Source organism: Marmota flaviventris, chromosome 2 (genome assembly GCF_047511675.1).
Source record: "Marmota flaviventris isolate mMarFla1 chromosome 2, mMarFla1.hap1, whole genome shotgun sequence".
Taxonomy (NCBI): Eukaryota; Metazoa; Chordata; class Mammalia; order Rodentia; family Sciuridae; genus Marmota; species Marmota flaviventris.
The window spans coordinates 9579887-9593476 of NC_092499.1; the positions used below are offsets into that span (position 1 = coordinate 9579887).

A 13590-nucleotide genomic window follows, 5' to 3' on the forward strand; every position below is an offset into this window, starting at 1 on the left:
AAAAAAAAATCAATTATATATTAGACAGTACTGAAAGTAATCCAAAACCATTAAGATCATTATGATCACTGTGACATTCTCAGGTTATAAGTTATTGCCAATATCACTAATTATTGTGTACATCAATAAATTTAAAATGGAAGCAACTTGAATGCTTGATTATCCAAGTAGACATACCTGTATCTGTGAAAGACTGAATGTCATAGGTAAGATCAACACTGAGATTTTCAGAGTTTTCTGTTTTTTTAAACACTAACCCAATCACCCACATTGTGCGAAATTCTTCCCTGTAAAAAAGAACATTACCACTGATTATCAGTATTCATGAAAATGTATTTATCACTTGGTTAGCATCATGGAGAACACAAGGAAAATTTTATAACACAAACGTATGAGCAAACTAAGGTCTACATTCAGAGTTCTATCCCAAACATGTCTTCTATGTTCTTTTAACTATGTAAACAATCAACTCCCAGGACAAATAAACTCTCTGTATATGCACTCTACCACTGAGCTTTTTAATTTTGTAACAGGGTCTTGCTAAGTTTCCCATGTTGACCTGTGACTTGCATTCCTCCTGCCTCAGCCTCCAGAATAGCTGGAATTACAACCTGTACCACTTTGCCTGACCTGTATGATGTTCTTAATAATGATGACCAAAGGCACTAGACTCAAAAGAAATACTATGTTCTAATTAATGAGGAAGAAAGAATACTGCTTTTTAGAAAAGTCTGCACAAAGATTTTCTGAACATGAAAATTTAACATAAAATATATATTTCTTAAACTTTAAAATTCAATATAAAAAGGCCATAAGCAAATCTGACTACAGCATAATTAGTGAAAAAGTTGTTGACTCCGCTTCTTTTGAACAATGAACCGATGGTTTATCTGCTGAATGAAACATGCAATCTTTAAATAATTAAGATTGCAGTGACAAAAAATGTGTAAAATGTTCAAAGAACTTTTTACATGATTTCAAAAGGGAAAATAATCTATTCAATCCATCAGAACAATTATCCTATGCATAAGGCCCTGGGTTTACAGAATAATTATCCTATATTAACAATTCTTTCACCTATACTTTTCAATCTTTTGTCTTTTTTTCCCCCCTCTTCTTCTTGGTAGTAGGAATTATACCCAAGTGCACTCAACTACTGAACCAAATCCCAAGCCTTTTTTTAATTTTGAGATAGGGTCTTGCTAATTTGCTTAGAGCCTTGCTGAGGTTGGCTTGCAATCCTCCTACCTAAGCCTCCTATGAATCTTACTTCTTAAAACTGATTTATTTTTTGAAAGTTTATCATGAATACTCCCATAATCCTCTAATTTTAAAAAAATACAGTTATAATCTCATAATAATAGCAAGAATCAAACCAACAACTGACCTACTCAAGAACCTTAAATGAAAATGTGAGCCTGATTTTATTTACATGCCTTCCAATGATCCAGAATCCATCACAAATCAGATACTTGCAAGGTTAAACTTCTATGAGTAAAGATAAAAGAGAGATGGAGTACTTTTATATTAAGAGTGCTTACTTGTCAGGATTTTCTTTGGGTGCTGGAAATGACTGGGGATTCACATGAGCCAGTGTAATAAATTCATTCTTCTCCAAACTTCCAACCAAGATTCGAATTTTTGATTCCACCAAGCCCACCCTGAACAAATGTCACTTAGTATTAATGAAAGATTTGGTTGACTTTATTTAAAATAGCAAATGCACAAATCAAATGCTTGTGTAAAACAGGAACATGAAGATCACATAACTTAAAATCCATACAAAGGCAATTCAACTGAATGAATTATCCACCCACACTCAAAAGCAAAAACCCTAGGCTCTTCCCAAAAATGCTGAACTGAGGAAGAAAGAGAACTATGGCACAGTTTACCCACATCCGGAAGGTTACAAAAGATATTACAACAAATAATTAAAGAAAAAACAGAAAGCTTAAAATATAAAAAAAAAATCTTTAATAAATCAACAGTTAAAAAATGTAAATCTTTATAAAATAAGTAATTTGCATATGGATTCTCTAATTCTTACACTTCCATCAGAAGTAGTAAAGCTCCATGCGCAAACAACTCAAACAAACTTGATGTTTTTTAAGGACTTCCCAACTCCTACTGTGTTCTGGGACTGATTCATTTTGAAGTTTATTTTTCTGTCAAGTCTAATCTTATTACTCACCATTCTAGGCGTTGTTTTTCCGTTGGTGCACTTGCTAGAAGTACAATATAATGCCTTTGAAGATAAAGACAATATGCTTTTTATTTTATTTACATACTTTGTTCTGGATATTAAAACGATAATGTAGTAAGTTTCATTACATTTATAGATCAACATCAATTTACCAAGGGGGGGCCTGCAATCTCAATATGCAAATAAAATTACAGAAGCTAACTCTACACATTTCTAAGTACAAATGATTTTGATTTTAATTTTTCTGAAAGACAATAGTGATTTTTAGGAATGACGACAAAAAAGAGCAGCTGAATCAAGGAAGCTGAATAAACATTAAATGATAGTTTTTCCACAATGATTCCAGTGAAGCGTTCAATCTATAAAAGAGCTGCTCACTGAAATATACTACTAAAAGAAAATGTTTTAGGAGAAACAAGCAGAGTGGCTTTCTCCACAAAAATAATCACTAAATACCCATAATACAATAGTAACTTCAAAATAACAACAAATATATCAGGCTTTTTAATTATATTAAACAGAATGCATAATTTGAATCAGACTCCAAGACTTTAATATAAACTTCTGTGACAATAAAAAAAAAAGACATCATTATCCTGAGAGCCACAAAAAGAAAGCTGATTTCTATCCAGAATTCAATCCCACTCAAAATAGAGAAAATATTTTATTTCAGAAAATATCATCACTAACAAAGTCTTCTTTTTTAATCTTTTCAAAACTATTTATGTCTCTAAAGTATTCATTTTCCTCCAACTAAAGAAGTTCAGTCAAACAAGCCCTTCCCCAATACTTATTTAGTAAGCACTAGAAGTTAAATTTTACAGCTAATATAAATACTGGTTATAAAACTAAAAGTGTAAACAAAAATTTCATTTTATTCTCCAAAAAATCTAAAATCCTTTTGATATGTTCACTCACATTTTGTGTTGCAACTCCCGCACCCCCCTCAAAAAAAAAAAAACCACTATCAACAAATTTCAAAGAAATAGAACACTTTCTGGATATTTTAGCAAAGGTTAAAGAAAGCCTAACAAATTTAAGCATTTTTTTAAACCATACTACCATAAAATAGCCCAATAAGTTATTTTATTAATTATGCTCACAATATATTTGAAAAATACTGTAAACCTAGACTGTTCTAAAACTTGCATACATCATCTATAAAGTGGGGTAACAGTACTTATCTTAGTGGCAGAAATATTGTAAATTTCAAGCAAATTAATTTGAAGTAAACTTAAAAGTAACAGGTAGGGGCTGGGGCAGAGGGCTTGCCTAGTATATGTGAGGCACTGGGTTCGATCCTTAGCACAACATAAAAATAAACAAATAAAGGCATTCTGTCAAAAAAAAAAAAAAAAAGTAGCAGGTAATTCAAAAGTAAGGTGTGCATATGTAAACACATAAAAATAGGTCTGTGATATAAGTATATGAAAATGTGAATGCAACTACATAAAAATATAGTCCAAATACATAAACTTAATACTTCCTTTCCCATTTGTTTAGTATTATTTGGGAACAAGCCAATATATAGAACAAATTTTTAAAAGTCACATAAAAACACTAAAATCTGGGAGCTGGAATTGTGGCTCAGTGGTAGAGCACTTGCCTTACATGTGTGAGGAACTGGGGTTTGATCCACAGCACCACATAAAAATACTAAATATTCAAAATTAAAAGTATTATGTCCATCTATAACTAAAAAATCCACATATACATGTAAATATATATGAAAGTAAAGTTTACCAAAAAGCTCCCTAGCAAAAATTTAAAATAATAACTAAAATCTGTGGATTTTATGTAGAGAATACTCACACTCAAACAAAATCCTAACAACCTCATTTCTGACCTGATTTCTAGATTATCTAGGTTTCCATTAAAAAGATTCAACTAAGATGTGCACAAGGTACAAACCTTCCCCAGCAACTCAGGAGGTAGGAAGATACAAAGTTTGAGGCCAGTCTGGGCAACTTAGCAAGGTCCTAAAAAACTTTAGCAAAACCCTATTCTCAAAATAAAAAACATAAAAAGGGCCAAGAATGTACCTCACTGGGTTCAATCCCCGGTTACCTCCTTTCTCCCCCACAAAAGAAGAAAAAGAAGAGTGAACTGATTAAAAAAAAAAAAAAATAGCGGGTGGAGGATAGATGAAGAAAGAGTTCCTTTGCCCAAGTGTAGTAACTCTGAACAGCAGACAACAAAGCATCAAAATCAGTTTAACTTAGCTGGCTTCACCCAGCAGAGGGCCAAATCACCTAGTTTCTAAATGGTATAGTACCATGTTCTCTATTTACTAAGATATAATAGATAATCCATTTGAACATAATTTTGTTGGCAATCCAATTGATTTTGATACTTCCTACCTCCTGCGTTTTATAGATTATGACTTCAATTTTAATTCTTATTGAAATAGGGGTGTCTTTTCATCTCTGTACAATGTAAATGTAAAAGATTAACTCAAGTATTAATGATGAAGTTAAATGTTCTTTACTCAAATTTATGCAAAATTTGAATTGGTGTGAAATACAATGGTTAATAAAAAATAAGTTGCAATTATTTTACATCAGTCATTAGAAAAACACTCACCAGAGCAATAAACAAAATCCCAAATTCATTCTTTAAACCTACATAAAAATCTTAAAAACCAGAGTTTTTGATAGAAAACAAACAAAAAAAAAAAGCAATTCTAATCTAGAACATTTTTTGATCCTGTTTCACAATCAACATGTATCAACAGTCTCAAATGCCTTCGTGACACACTTTAAAGTCAACAGCCATTACCTTTTCCCAAAATTTAGAGACATGGCTTCTAATAAAAATTTAACTATGAAAATGTATCCTGAATGAATTTAAATCTATGTGGAAAGGCCTAAGAACACTTAAATATAGTTGTTATACCGCCTAACAGTTATTTACAAAAAGCTTTTGGATGGTTCCCTTGCTATTTCATCTCAATACTTAAACAGATGACAGTTCAGATATGAACACTGATGAAAATCTTAGTCAGAAATCCTTCAACAATTCTCTTTAGGTATTCAGAATCAAAAGTTGTATTTCATCATCTTAAATTGTTTAAACAAATGTTAAAATCTAAATAATTTTGTACATACAACTTCATTAAAAATTACTCTGGCTTTCCTTCCTTGCATCCCAGCGAAACAATACACATAAGTATTCACATTTTCTTTACTGCTAGCTTACTTAATAGCTATGTTTAATATCTTAAAGAGGAAATACAGAAAATATTTTCTTAGAAGTCTTTACAGAAAATTACAACTTTCTCTCAAGGTAGGCATTATTTTCTTTTAGAAGATTAGCCTGCCTTTTTTTTTTTTTCCTTTGTGGTGCTGGGGATTGAACCCAGGGCATTGTCCATGCCAGGCAAGTACTCTACCAACTGAGGTACATCCCCAGCCCTAGATTGCTTTTTAAGACAAACAAAATTCCCTCTACAGTTTCTCCCTCTAATGAAGGGAAGATATATATAGAACTCTACACCTACCAAACAACAATATCTTCAGGATATGCTTCAAATCATACTTAACCAACTTTCAATCATGGAGAAAATAAGGATTTCAATTCAGTCATACAGCTAATCATCAAGGCATTTCATATAAAGATGATTTAAATTCAATCTGTGAATACCTCCAAAAGCCTAAGGATAATCATCACTGTACCTTGAAGAGGACATTTGTGGAAAAGACATAAAAATATAATGGAATTTGGTAAAGATAAAATTAACTCAATGTACTGTTTTTAATAATTAATTTTCCCAGGATATTCAGGTGAAACAAATTTTCCTGAAATAAACTTTGTGGTATTTCATCACACCTATTTAAGTCTTTATAAATATCCTACAAAGGATTTGACTGCTTCAAGATTTTGGGGGGAGGGGGGGGGGACTAGGAATGGAACCCAGAGGGACTTTACCACTGAGCATTATCATAGCAATTTTTATTCTTTGAGACAGGGTCTCAGTAAGTTGCTTAGGGCCTAAGTTCCTGAGCCTGGCCTCGAACTTATGATCGTCTTGCCTCAGTCCCTTATGTCAGCAGGAATACAGGCATGTACCACTGCAATAATAATCTTTTTATCAAAAACATTACAGGTACTATTGGGCACATAATAAAGATTTAAAAAATTTAAAGAAATACTAAGCAAGCTTTTAAAAAAGCACCAAAGTTCTAGTAATGTCAATTTATTCAAATGAAATAACAATGGAAAGGTTTGTTCAATTTTGATGTTAATTTTTTCAAATGAAAGAAACAGCTTAAGTAGATATTTTGAAGAACTCCATCCCATCTACCTCTTACTCACATAAACAAGTTAGATAGGAAAAGAATTCATGCTTGGTTCTCAGCAATTAAGAGATGCTGATATTATCGTTGATTTTCTCCTTATACACAATTGTCTCATATTGTAGTTTTAAAAACTATCAGTACATACATTTATTTCATGTTCAAAGGTGGCTTCCTCAACATTAGCTAAAATACAAAACAAAAATTATCTGCCAAATGGAAAGCACAATATATGGGGTGTAATAAAATAAGATTATTAAATAGTAAACTATTTAAATTTTTACTAACAACATAGTGCTCCCAGAACGTAATAATTAAGCTGGTTCCATTACTGCTTTTTCATTCAAAAGATACAGAAAACACAGAGACATCATGAAGGTCATCATTCTTCTTTTTAATTGGGGAAATAGCAACAATTAATCTTGTTTAGATTATTACAAAACACAATCCAACATGATCAGGAAAGTTTCAAGCATTTAAAAAAAATTAAGGGGACTCTGGCAAATTTTCAGCTCAGGGCAAATAAAAGTTTAAGTCCGTGTAGTTTGTTTGTTTTAAAAAAATGTTTATGAAACAGTTTTCACCAAACCAACACAATTTAACGAAGCTTTTAACCTAAGGTATTGAACCATTATATTCAAATCAGTACTAAAAATTATTAAACCCATTTAGACCCAAGAAAACTAATTGTATAAAGACTTGAAAGTGGCTATTAACACTGGGAGGGAACTGGTAGGATATTACTAATGTGCTCTAAAATGGCTACATATTGGCATTTTATTAGCTAAGTCTGTGTTCTAAAGAATTTTAGTGATAAATAAGTTTCCGGAATTAGATAAAAAAGACTTCATTTTCTGATAAGTTCAATTACAGATGTTAACAGTTCACCAATTTGCCAAACTATATGGATTTCCTATTTGGGTCAGGGTTAATATAGGATGACCAAACTCTTGCTGCAGCAAAACTTTAGGGGCCACACATTACACTGAAAAACAGATAATAAACAGTTTACTAAAAAATGGTATGTCCTAAGTGAGAGGAAGGGAAATCCAAAACTACATTAGTCTATGAAGAAAAGGTATCATATATGCTGCCATTAAACCATTACTTAAAAGAACATGTTCAACATGCCTTAAAATACATACTTGTACTTTTGAAAGAAGTTTGGAGCTTCAAAAAGTTTGGACCACTCTGCCTTACTCAGCAAAATTTCATCTGTGATAGCAAGACCTAAATTAAAAACATATTAAAATGTTTGCATGCTTCAGTCTAACAATCTAGAATTTTATATAATCTTAAACATAACCACATGCATTCATTATAATTGTAAAACTGAAAATTTTAAAAGATTTAGTTTATAGCTCATAAGCATATTCTTACATATATACAGATTTTTCAAAAAAGTTGGCCTGTTTTCTGAGAGCCAGGTTTCAAGTAAAGCACCATTATTCTAAGACGGCATGTTAATTATGACTTTCACAAAACTAAAGCACTGAGTTATGTGAGAAGAAAAGTTGTCCACATAATTTGTTCCTTACATTTCTAAAACTCAAGTTAGCTGCTCTCTCTAAATGAATAAAAGCATCTTCCCTTGAAGGAAAGAATTTTGAACTTCTAAAGGTAAAGCTGATACTCACAGGTTTTTCACTACTTCCTCAACTGCTTCCAGTCAACCAAACAATCCCATTTTAGCTACTTCTCTCAAAGGCCAGTGGGTAGTACTTTAAATTTACAGTAAAATTAGGATTCAAAAAGGTTAAGTTCCCCTAAAATGAGGGGTTTGGTCCCAATCCTTCTGAAAGCTATTTGCCAAGAGTAAGCAGCTTCCTAAGCATCCCTCAAGTCTCACTGGACAAGCATTTTATCATTCATAATTTCACAACAGTATAGAATGAAGTCAGCTTATAAAGGGGCAGCAAAAGATTTGGTTTTAGGTGTTACTTAATCTTCCAACATAATAAAAAATACATTACCTAAATTTAAATTTTTTAGTCAATTCTGATATACACCTTAAACAAATATGAACACCAAAATCCACTTCAGTGAATGATTTCTTCAATTAAATTTTATAGTGAACTACTGGTTCTACAATGATACGTAAATCCTTCACGTATAAAGGAGAGCATAAGGATAAACACTTACCTTGTTTAAACTCCTCAACCATGACCATCCGTGTTGAAACGGACACATTGTACGTGGAGTTCTGCTGTGGGTATGCTGGTGTAATTATAGGCATAAGATGGTACCTATCACTGGGGTTTACCTACATACAATAACAGCCAATCAGTTTCTTCAAGTACATATGCAACAGATACTTGGACTTTTTACCCCTTGTTAAACTGAACCAATGATTAAATTTTATTTCATTCACAGCTGGAGTTGAGAAAGAAAAACCATGAAAGGAGACACTGTTTTTTAAGGAATTCCTTACAGAATCAGGGATTTGGTCTAAAGTAATGGTTTGTTTCAATCATATGGGCATGACTATTTGGGCAAACATATTAGAAATAATGTGCCTGCTTAAGCAAAGAAAGTTCTAACTGGGAATATATTGATATTTAGTTTTTCTTTATTCAACAATAGAAATGGGGATGTGCACGCAATTACACTTTCATGAAACGTCATACTCTAAAGTTATTCTGTATAAAACTAATTTTAAACAAGATGGAAACTTAAGTTTTGAATATACCCTTAATTTATAAGGTGTTTAAGGCTTCCTAACACATAGTGAAACTACAATGTCCTTGTTGATATCATTTTAAGATATGGGAATAATTTAATAACTGCTAATTTACATAATGGTAAGTGGCATATTTCCACAAAGGAAACTGTAAATTCCTATCCTCCAAAATTAAATTTCTCGAGGTTTGGAAATACACAGCTTCATGTAATTCAACAGAACTTATTAAAAACAAAATTTTGGTATAATAGTAAGATAGCAAATTAATTCAGAAAAATAGAATTTCATAAACCTAGAGTCATAGTGAAAACCTAAATTTCTTATCAATAAAGTTCATGTTATTAACATTTAAAATGTGTAAGCAGTAATGTCATAACTCCCCAAACAAAACGGAAGCTTTCTTCAGCCCAACCATGTTTTTATAATCTGAAATATCTAAAACAATTTTTACATTTACATCATTGTTATTAGAATGATATTGCTTAGAAGTTATCTACCACATGTAAACATTAAGCAGTTTCCCTACAATAACCCCATTTTTAACAAAATATTTAGATCAAATAAAAAAAAAAAAACAGGGATTTTTAGTATCCTTTTATTATTTTTTTCTTTTTTTAAGCACAAAGGCCCATACAACTTTGCTTACAAGGTAGTTCTATATAAATTAAAATGTTAGTGAAATTTGTATTAAAAACTATGTACAATTAAATGTAGTTTACAGGGTACATCATTATGCTTCTCACATCAGAGGACAATTATAGATGAGGTTATCTAGAAGAAAGTGTAATACGGACATGTCCACTCATACATAAAATGCTGGGAGGTCTCCCTGAAGTTTATGCAGATGACTTTTACTTGTTATTGCACAGTGTGAATTTGTAGGGGAAAAAATAATACACTAACCCTTGGGTCCCATACAGGCAAATTAAGATTGCATTCTTCAGGCTGTTTCAATAGCACTGGATTTGGCCATTCCCTGTTTAAAAAGATTGTAGCACTTGATAAGACTATTGGATATTATCATCTAAACGTATTTTGTTAAACATACAGCATTTGTGAATGTGATCCTTCTTCATTCATTTTGGTATATACAACCTTTCATTCCTTTCTGTTGATGGTAAAGACTACTTGAAATAGTTCTGTAACTATAAAATTAAACCATTTGGTAGCTTTTTCAAATTGAAGTCAAATATCTTCTCTCTTAAAAGAACTGATAAAGCACCATGTAAATTAAAAAGCACCCGCAAGATATTTGATGCTTTCACCTAAATCTTGAACAGGATAAACCCTTTTGAAAGACAAAAATCCTGTCTTCGTACTAGTTCCATCCAAAGAAAAATGAGAAAAAGTTACTTCCAATTATAGACAATGGGGTATGAATAATTATAACAATTAAGACAAATTTTCTCCATCTCATGACTTAAAAGTTGTTACATGAATAAATGTAGTAAAAGTCTGTGGTGTGAATACAGTGTTTCCAGGACGCAATCTTTAGTAAAATTAGCAGAGTCCTTACAGTAGAAATTAAAAAATGGAAAACATCTGCCCCCTTCCTTAATAGCAAGGTTAGCTTCTTGAAAACATTTATATATGTGTAGCCTTAAAAAACATTCTTTAATCTTATCATATCTTATTATATGTAATTAAAATGTGCTATCAAATCCCAAAATAGCAGAATGTGTATTAGAAAGTGTGACTTGATTCTAAAGTCTCCAAAAACTCTTGATTTTTACAAAATCACTAGAAAACAATAATGTCTTTTGCAATGTTGGATGGGTATGAGTTGGCAGAAACTAGGAAGATTTAAATCTGAGGGAAATCTGATTAAAACCAAACAATCCTCATCTTTGGGACCAAAGTAACTATTCTGAAATGGCAATAATCTTAATTTTCTTAAATGAAACCATTGTTGACAAATGTGGACATCTTGAAATGAGGTGGGGAAAAAAAAAAACTCCCCAATATTAATGATTCAGATACTGCTTTTGTCCAAGCACTAATTCATTAATACATGAGCGATAATTTGTTCATTATACATAAGGTTATTCTTTACATTTTTTACACAATTGGCATCTTTAATATTTTGCCAAAAATAAACAAATAGCTCAATGAAAAAAAATCAAATATTAATGGTGTATGTATTCAAAAACATTCAAAAAGTGAAAAGTTGTATGTAGAAGTTTTATCCAAATGTTAACATATATGCCAACCTATTAATAAATTGGATTTTAGCAAAAGCTACAGCTAAAATTCAGTTTATTTGGAGGGTAGGATTATGCAAGTTAAGTACAAATAGAATATGAGTTACTATCCTGGCAAAGCTAGGGAAAAGAAATGGAGTTCAAGTTTGCCATAATATTCACTGTGATATCCAAGGCTATCTAAATGACTATTTCACGAACTAAAATTTGAATCTGAAACCAGCTGCAGAAATGTCATAGAAATAAGACTAAACTTCAGTGTCTACAATCAATTTTATTTTAATATAATCTAAACACATACCATTTAGAAAATACCAAGAAAAATTTATGTACAAGAGTTGATGCTATTGCATTTGGATAAAGCTGGCAAGTTCTTGCTACTAGCATAGCCCAGGAAACACCACCGAGGAAACCTAATATATTGGAATAGATGTTGTGGCCTGTTGATAAGGGAAAAGCAAAAAGAGAAGTTAGTGTTGAACACATGTTTAAATGTTTGTAATAAGCTAGCCAACAAATTCTGAACTCACGTTTGGCCCACAGTTTGATAGCTCTCAGAGTTAACCTGAAGTTGTCAATGTTTGGTACTAGGTGTAAAATTTCATCGGTTACCCTGCAACCTGATTGATAGGAGTGAAAAAACAGAACATGAAATCATCAAAGGCTGAATGGTAACACCAATTCTAAATTTTTTGAGACTGATAACAAATTGAGCAGAAACTTTGATTTGGTACAGCCAATAAGCTTAATTCAATAAAAAGACAAAACAAGAAAGTTGAAACATTTATCTCCTACCACAAGCAATGCTGTAAGCCAAATAAATTGAACTAATCTTCCTAATATCAAACTGCAACTCATAATTAAATTTTTTCCCTGTCTAGATACACTGAGAAGAATTCAGTCCACTTAAGTTTCTAACAGTTGTTGTCCAAAAGTCTTATGTATAAATTTTTTAAAAAATAATCTTTTAAAATTTAACTGATACCATTACAAAAGGATATCAGGATCAAAATTAATTAGGGTCACACAGTAAAATCTAAATTTCTAGCAAAAGTACAAATCTCAGTATTTCTTAGCTTACAAGAAAATAAATAACAGAATAAGGAACCAATGAGTAAAACTATCAGCCACTTCTCTGTAATCTATTAAGTAAAGCACATTTGTAATCACTATGAATTAACAAAATGGCTATAAATGTTTCATTAAAGGTTTAAAAACAACTAAATATTTGATAACAACTCCAACTAAGCAAAAGGAGATAAGGCTTTTTGACATACCATTAAGACTTCTTATACATCTTATATCTAAATTTTTAAGCAGACTGTCATCTCGTAGGTCCAAATCTTCTGGAATAGTCTGCAGTGCTAATCTTGCAAACAAAATATCAATCTAAAATAAAAAAACAAAACTTAACATTCCATATCTGTCAAACTACTTTTAAAGCATTTTTGTAAAAAAAATACTTCTACTTAATGCCAGCATCATCAATTAACAAACCTAACAGTAATATATTAATTTATGTTATAGGTTCCGGGGGGTTTTGCAACACTGGGGACTGAACTCTGAGGTACTCTACTACTCAGTTAAATCCCCAGTTCTTTTTATTTTGATACTGGTCTAAGTTTCCCACACTGGTTTGCAACTTGTGATCCTAGTAGCTCAGCCTCATGGGGTGCTACGATTACAAACATGCATGACTGTGCCCAGCATATCATACGTATTTTAACTAGATGTTAAATCATAGTAATATGAAATGCAACTTGTACAAATACCTAATTATCATTTAATTATACTTAATAAATCTGAGTTACTAGGCTTGCTAAATGCATATTATGAAGTTATTTAAAATTCTTTATTTGTATGAACTGTCACCAGTGCTAAAAAGAACAAATATCTTTATACTTATCTCAAAAATACCTACCAATAAAGACTGCCTTAAATGGAAGAATTCATATGTCCATATTACAGTATTATTTTGTTTTCTTCTCATTTTATTTATTTATTTATTTACTTACTTACTTACTAGTATTGGGGATTAATCCCCAGGGAAGCTATGTGATATCACTGAGCTACATCTTCAGTTCTTTTTTTAAAAATTTTTGAGAAAATCTCTGGTTGGCCTGGAACTTGCAATCCTCCTATCTCAGCCTCCCAAGTAGCTGAGATTAAAACTATGTGTCACTGTACCCAGCTTCAAATTTTAGTTTTGAG

General features: G+C 31.5%; 1 protein-coding gene across 4 annotated transcripts in view; it reads right to left on the bottom strand.

Annotated features, from left to right (window-relative positions):
- The window catches only part of Papola (poly(A) polymerase alpha), a 62133-nt gene that overhangs the window by 22716 nt on the left and 25827 nt on the right, over positions 1-13590 (bottom strand). For all 4 annotated transcript variants that reach the window (XM_027950935.3, XM_027950933.3, XM_027950934.3 and 1 more), the window contains exons 7-15: positions 12657-12768; positions 11910-11999; positions 11681-11819; positions 10082-10154; positions 8641-8761; positions 7644-7728; positions 2192-2245; positions 1542-1661; positions 178-287 (exon numbers count right to left, since the gene is read on the bottom strand). In XM_027950935.3, coding sequence (XP_027806736.2) covers positions 178-287; positions 1542-1661; positions 2192-2245; positions 7644-7728; positions 8641-8761; positions 10082-10154; positions 11681-11819; positions 11910-11999; positions 12657-12768 — 904 coding nt within the window. The remainder of the gene's footprint in view (positions 1-177; positions 288-1541; positions 1662-2191; positions 2246-7643; positions 7729-8640; positions 8762-10081; positions 10155-11680; positions 11820-11909; positions 12000-12656; positions 12769-13590) is intronic.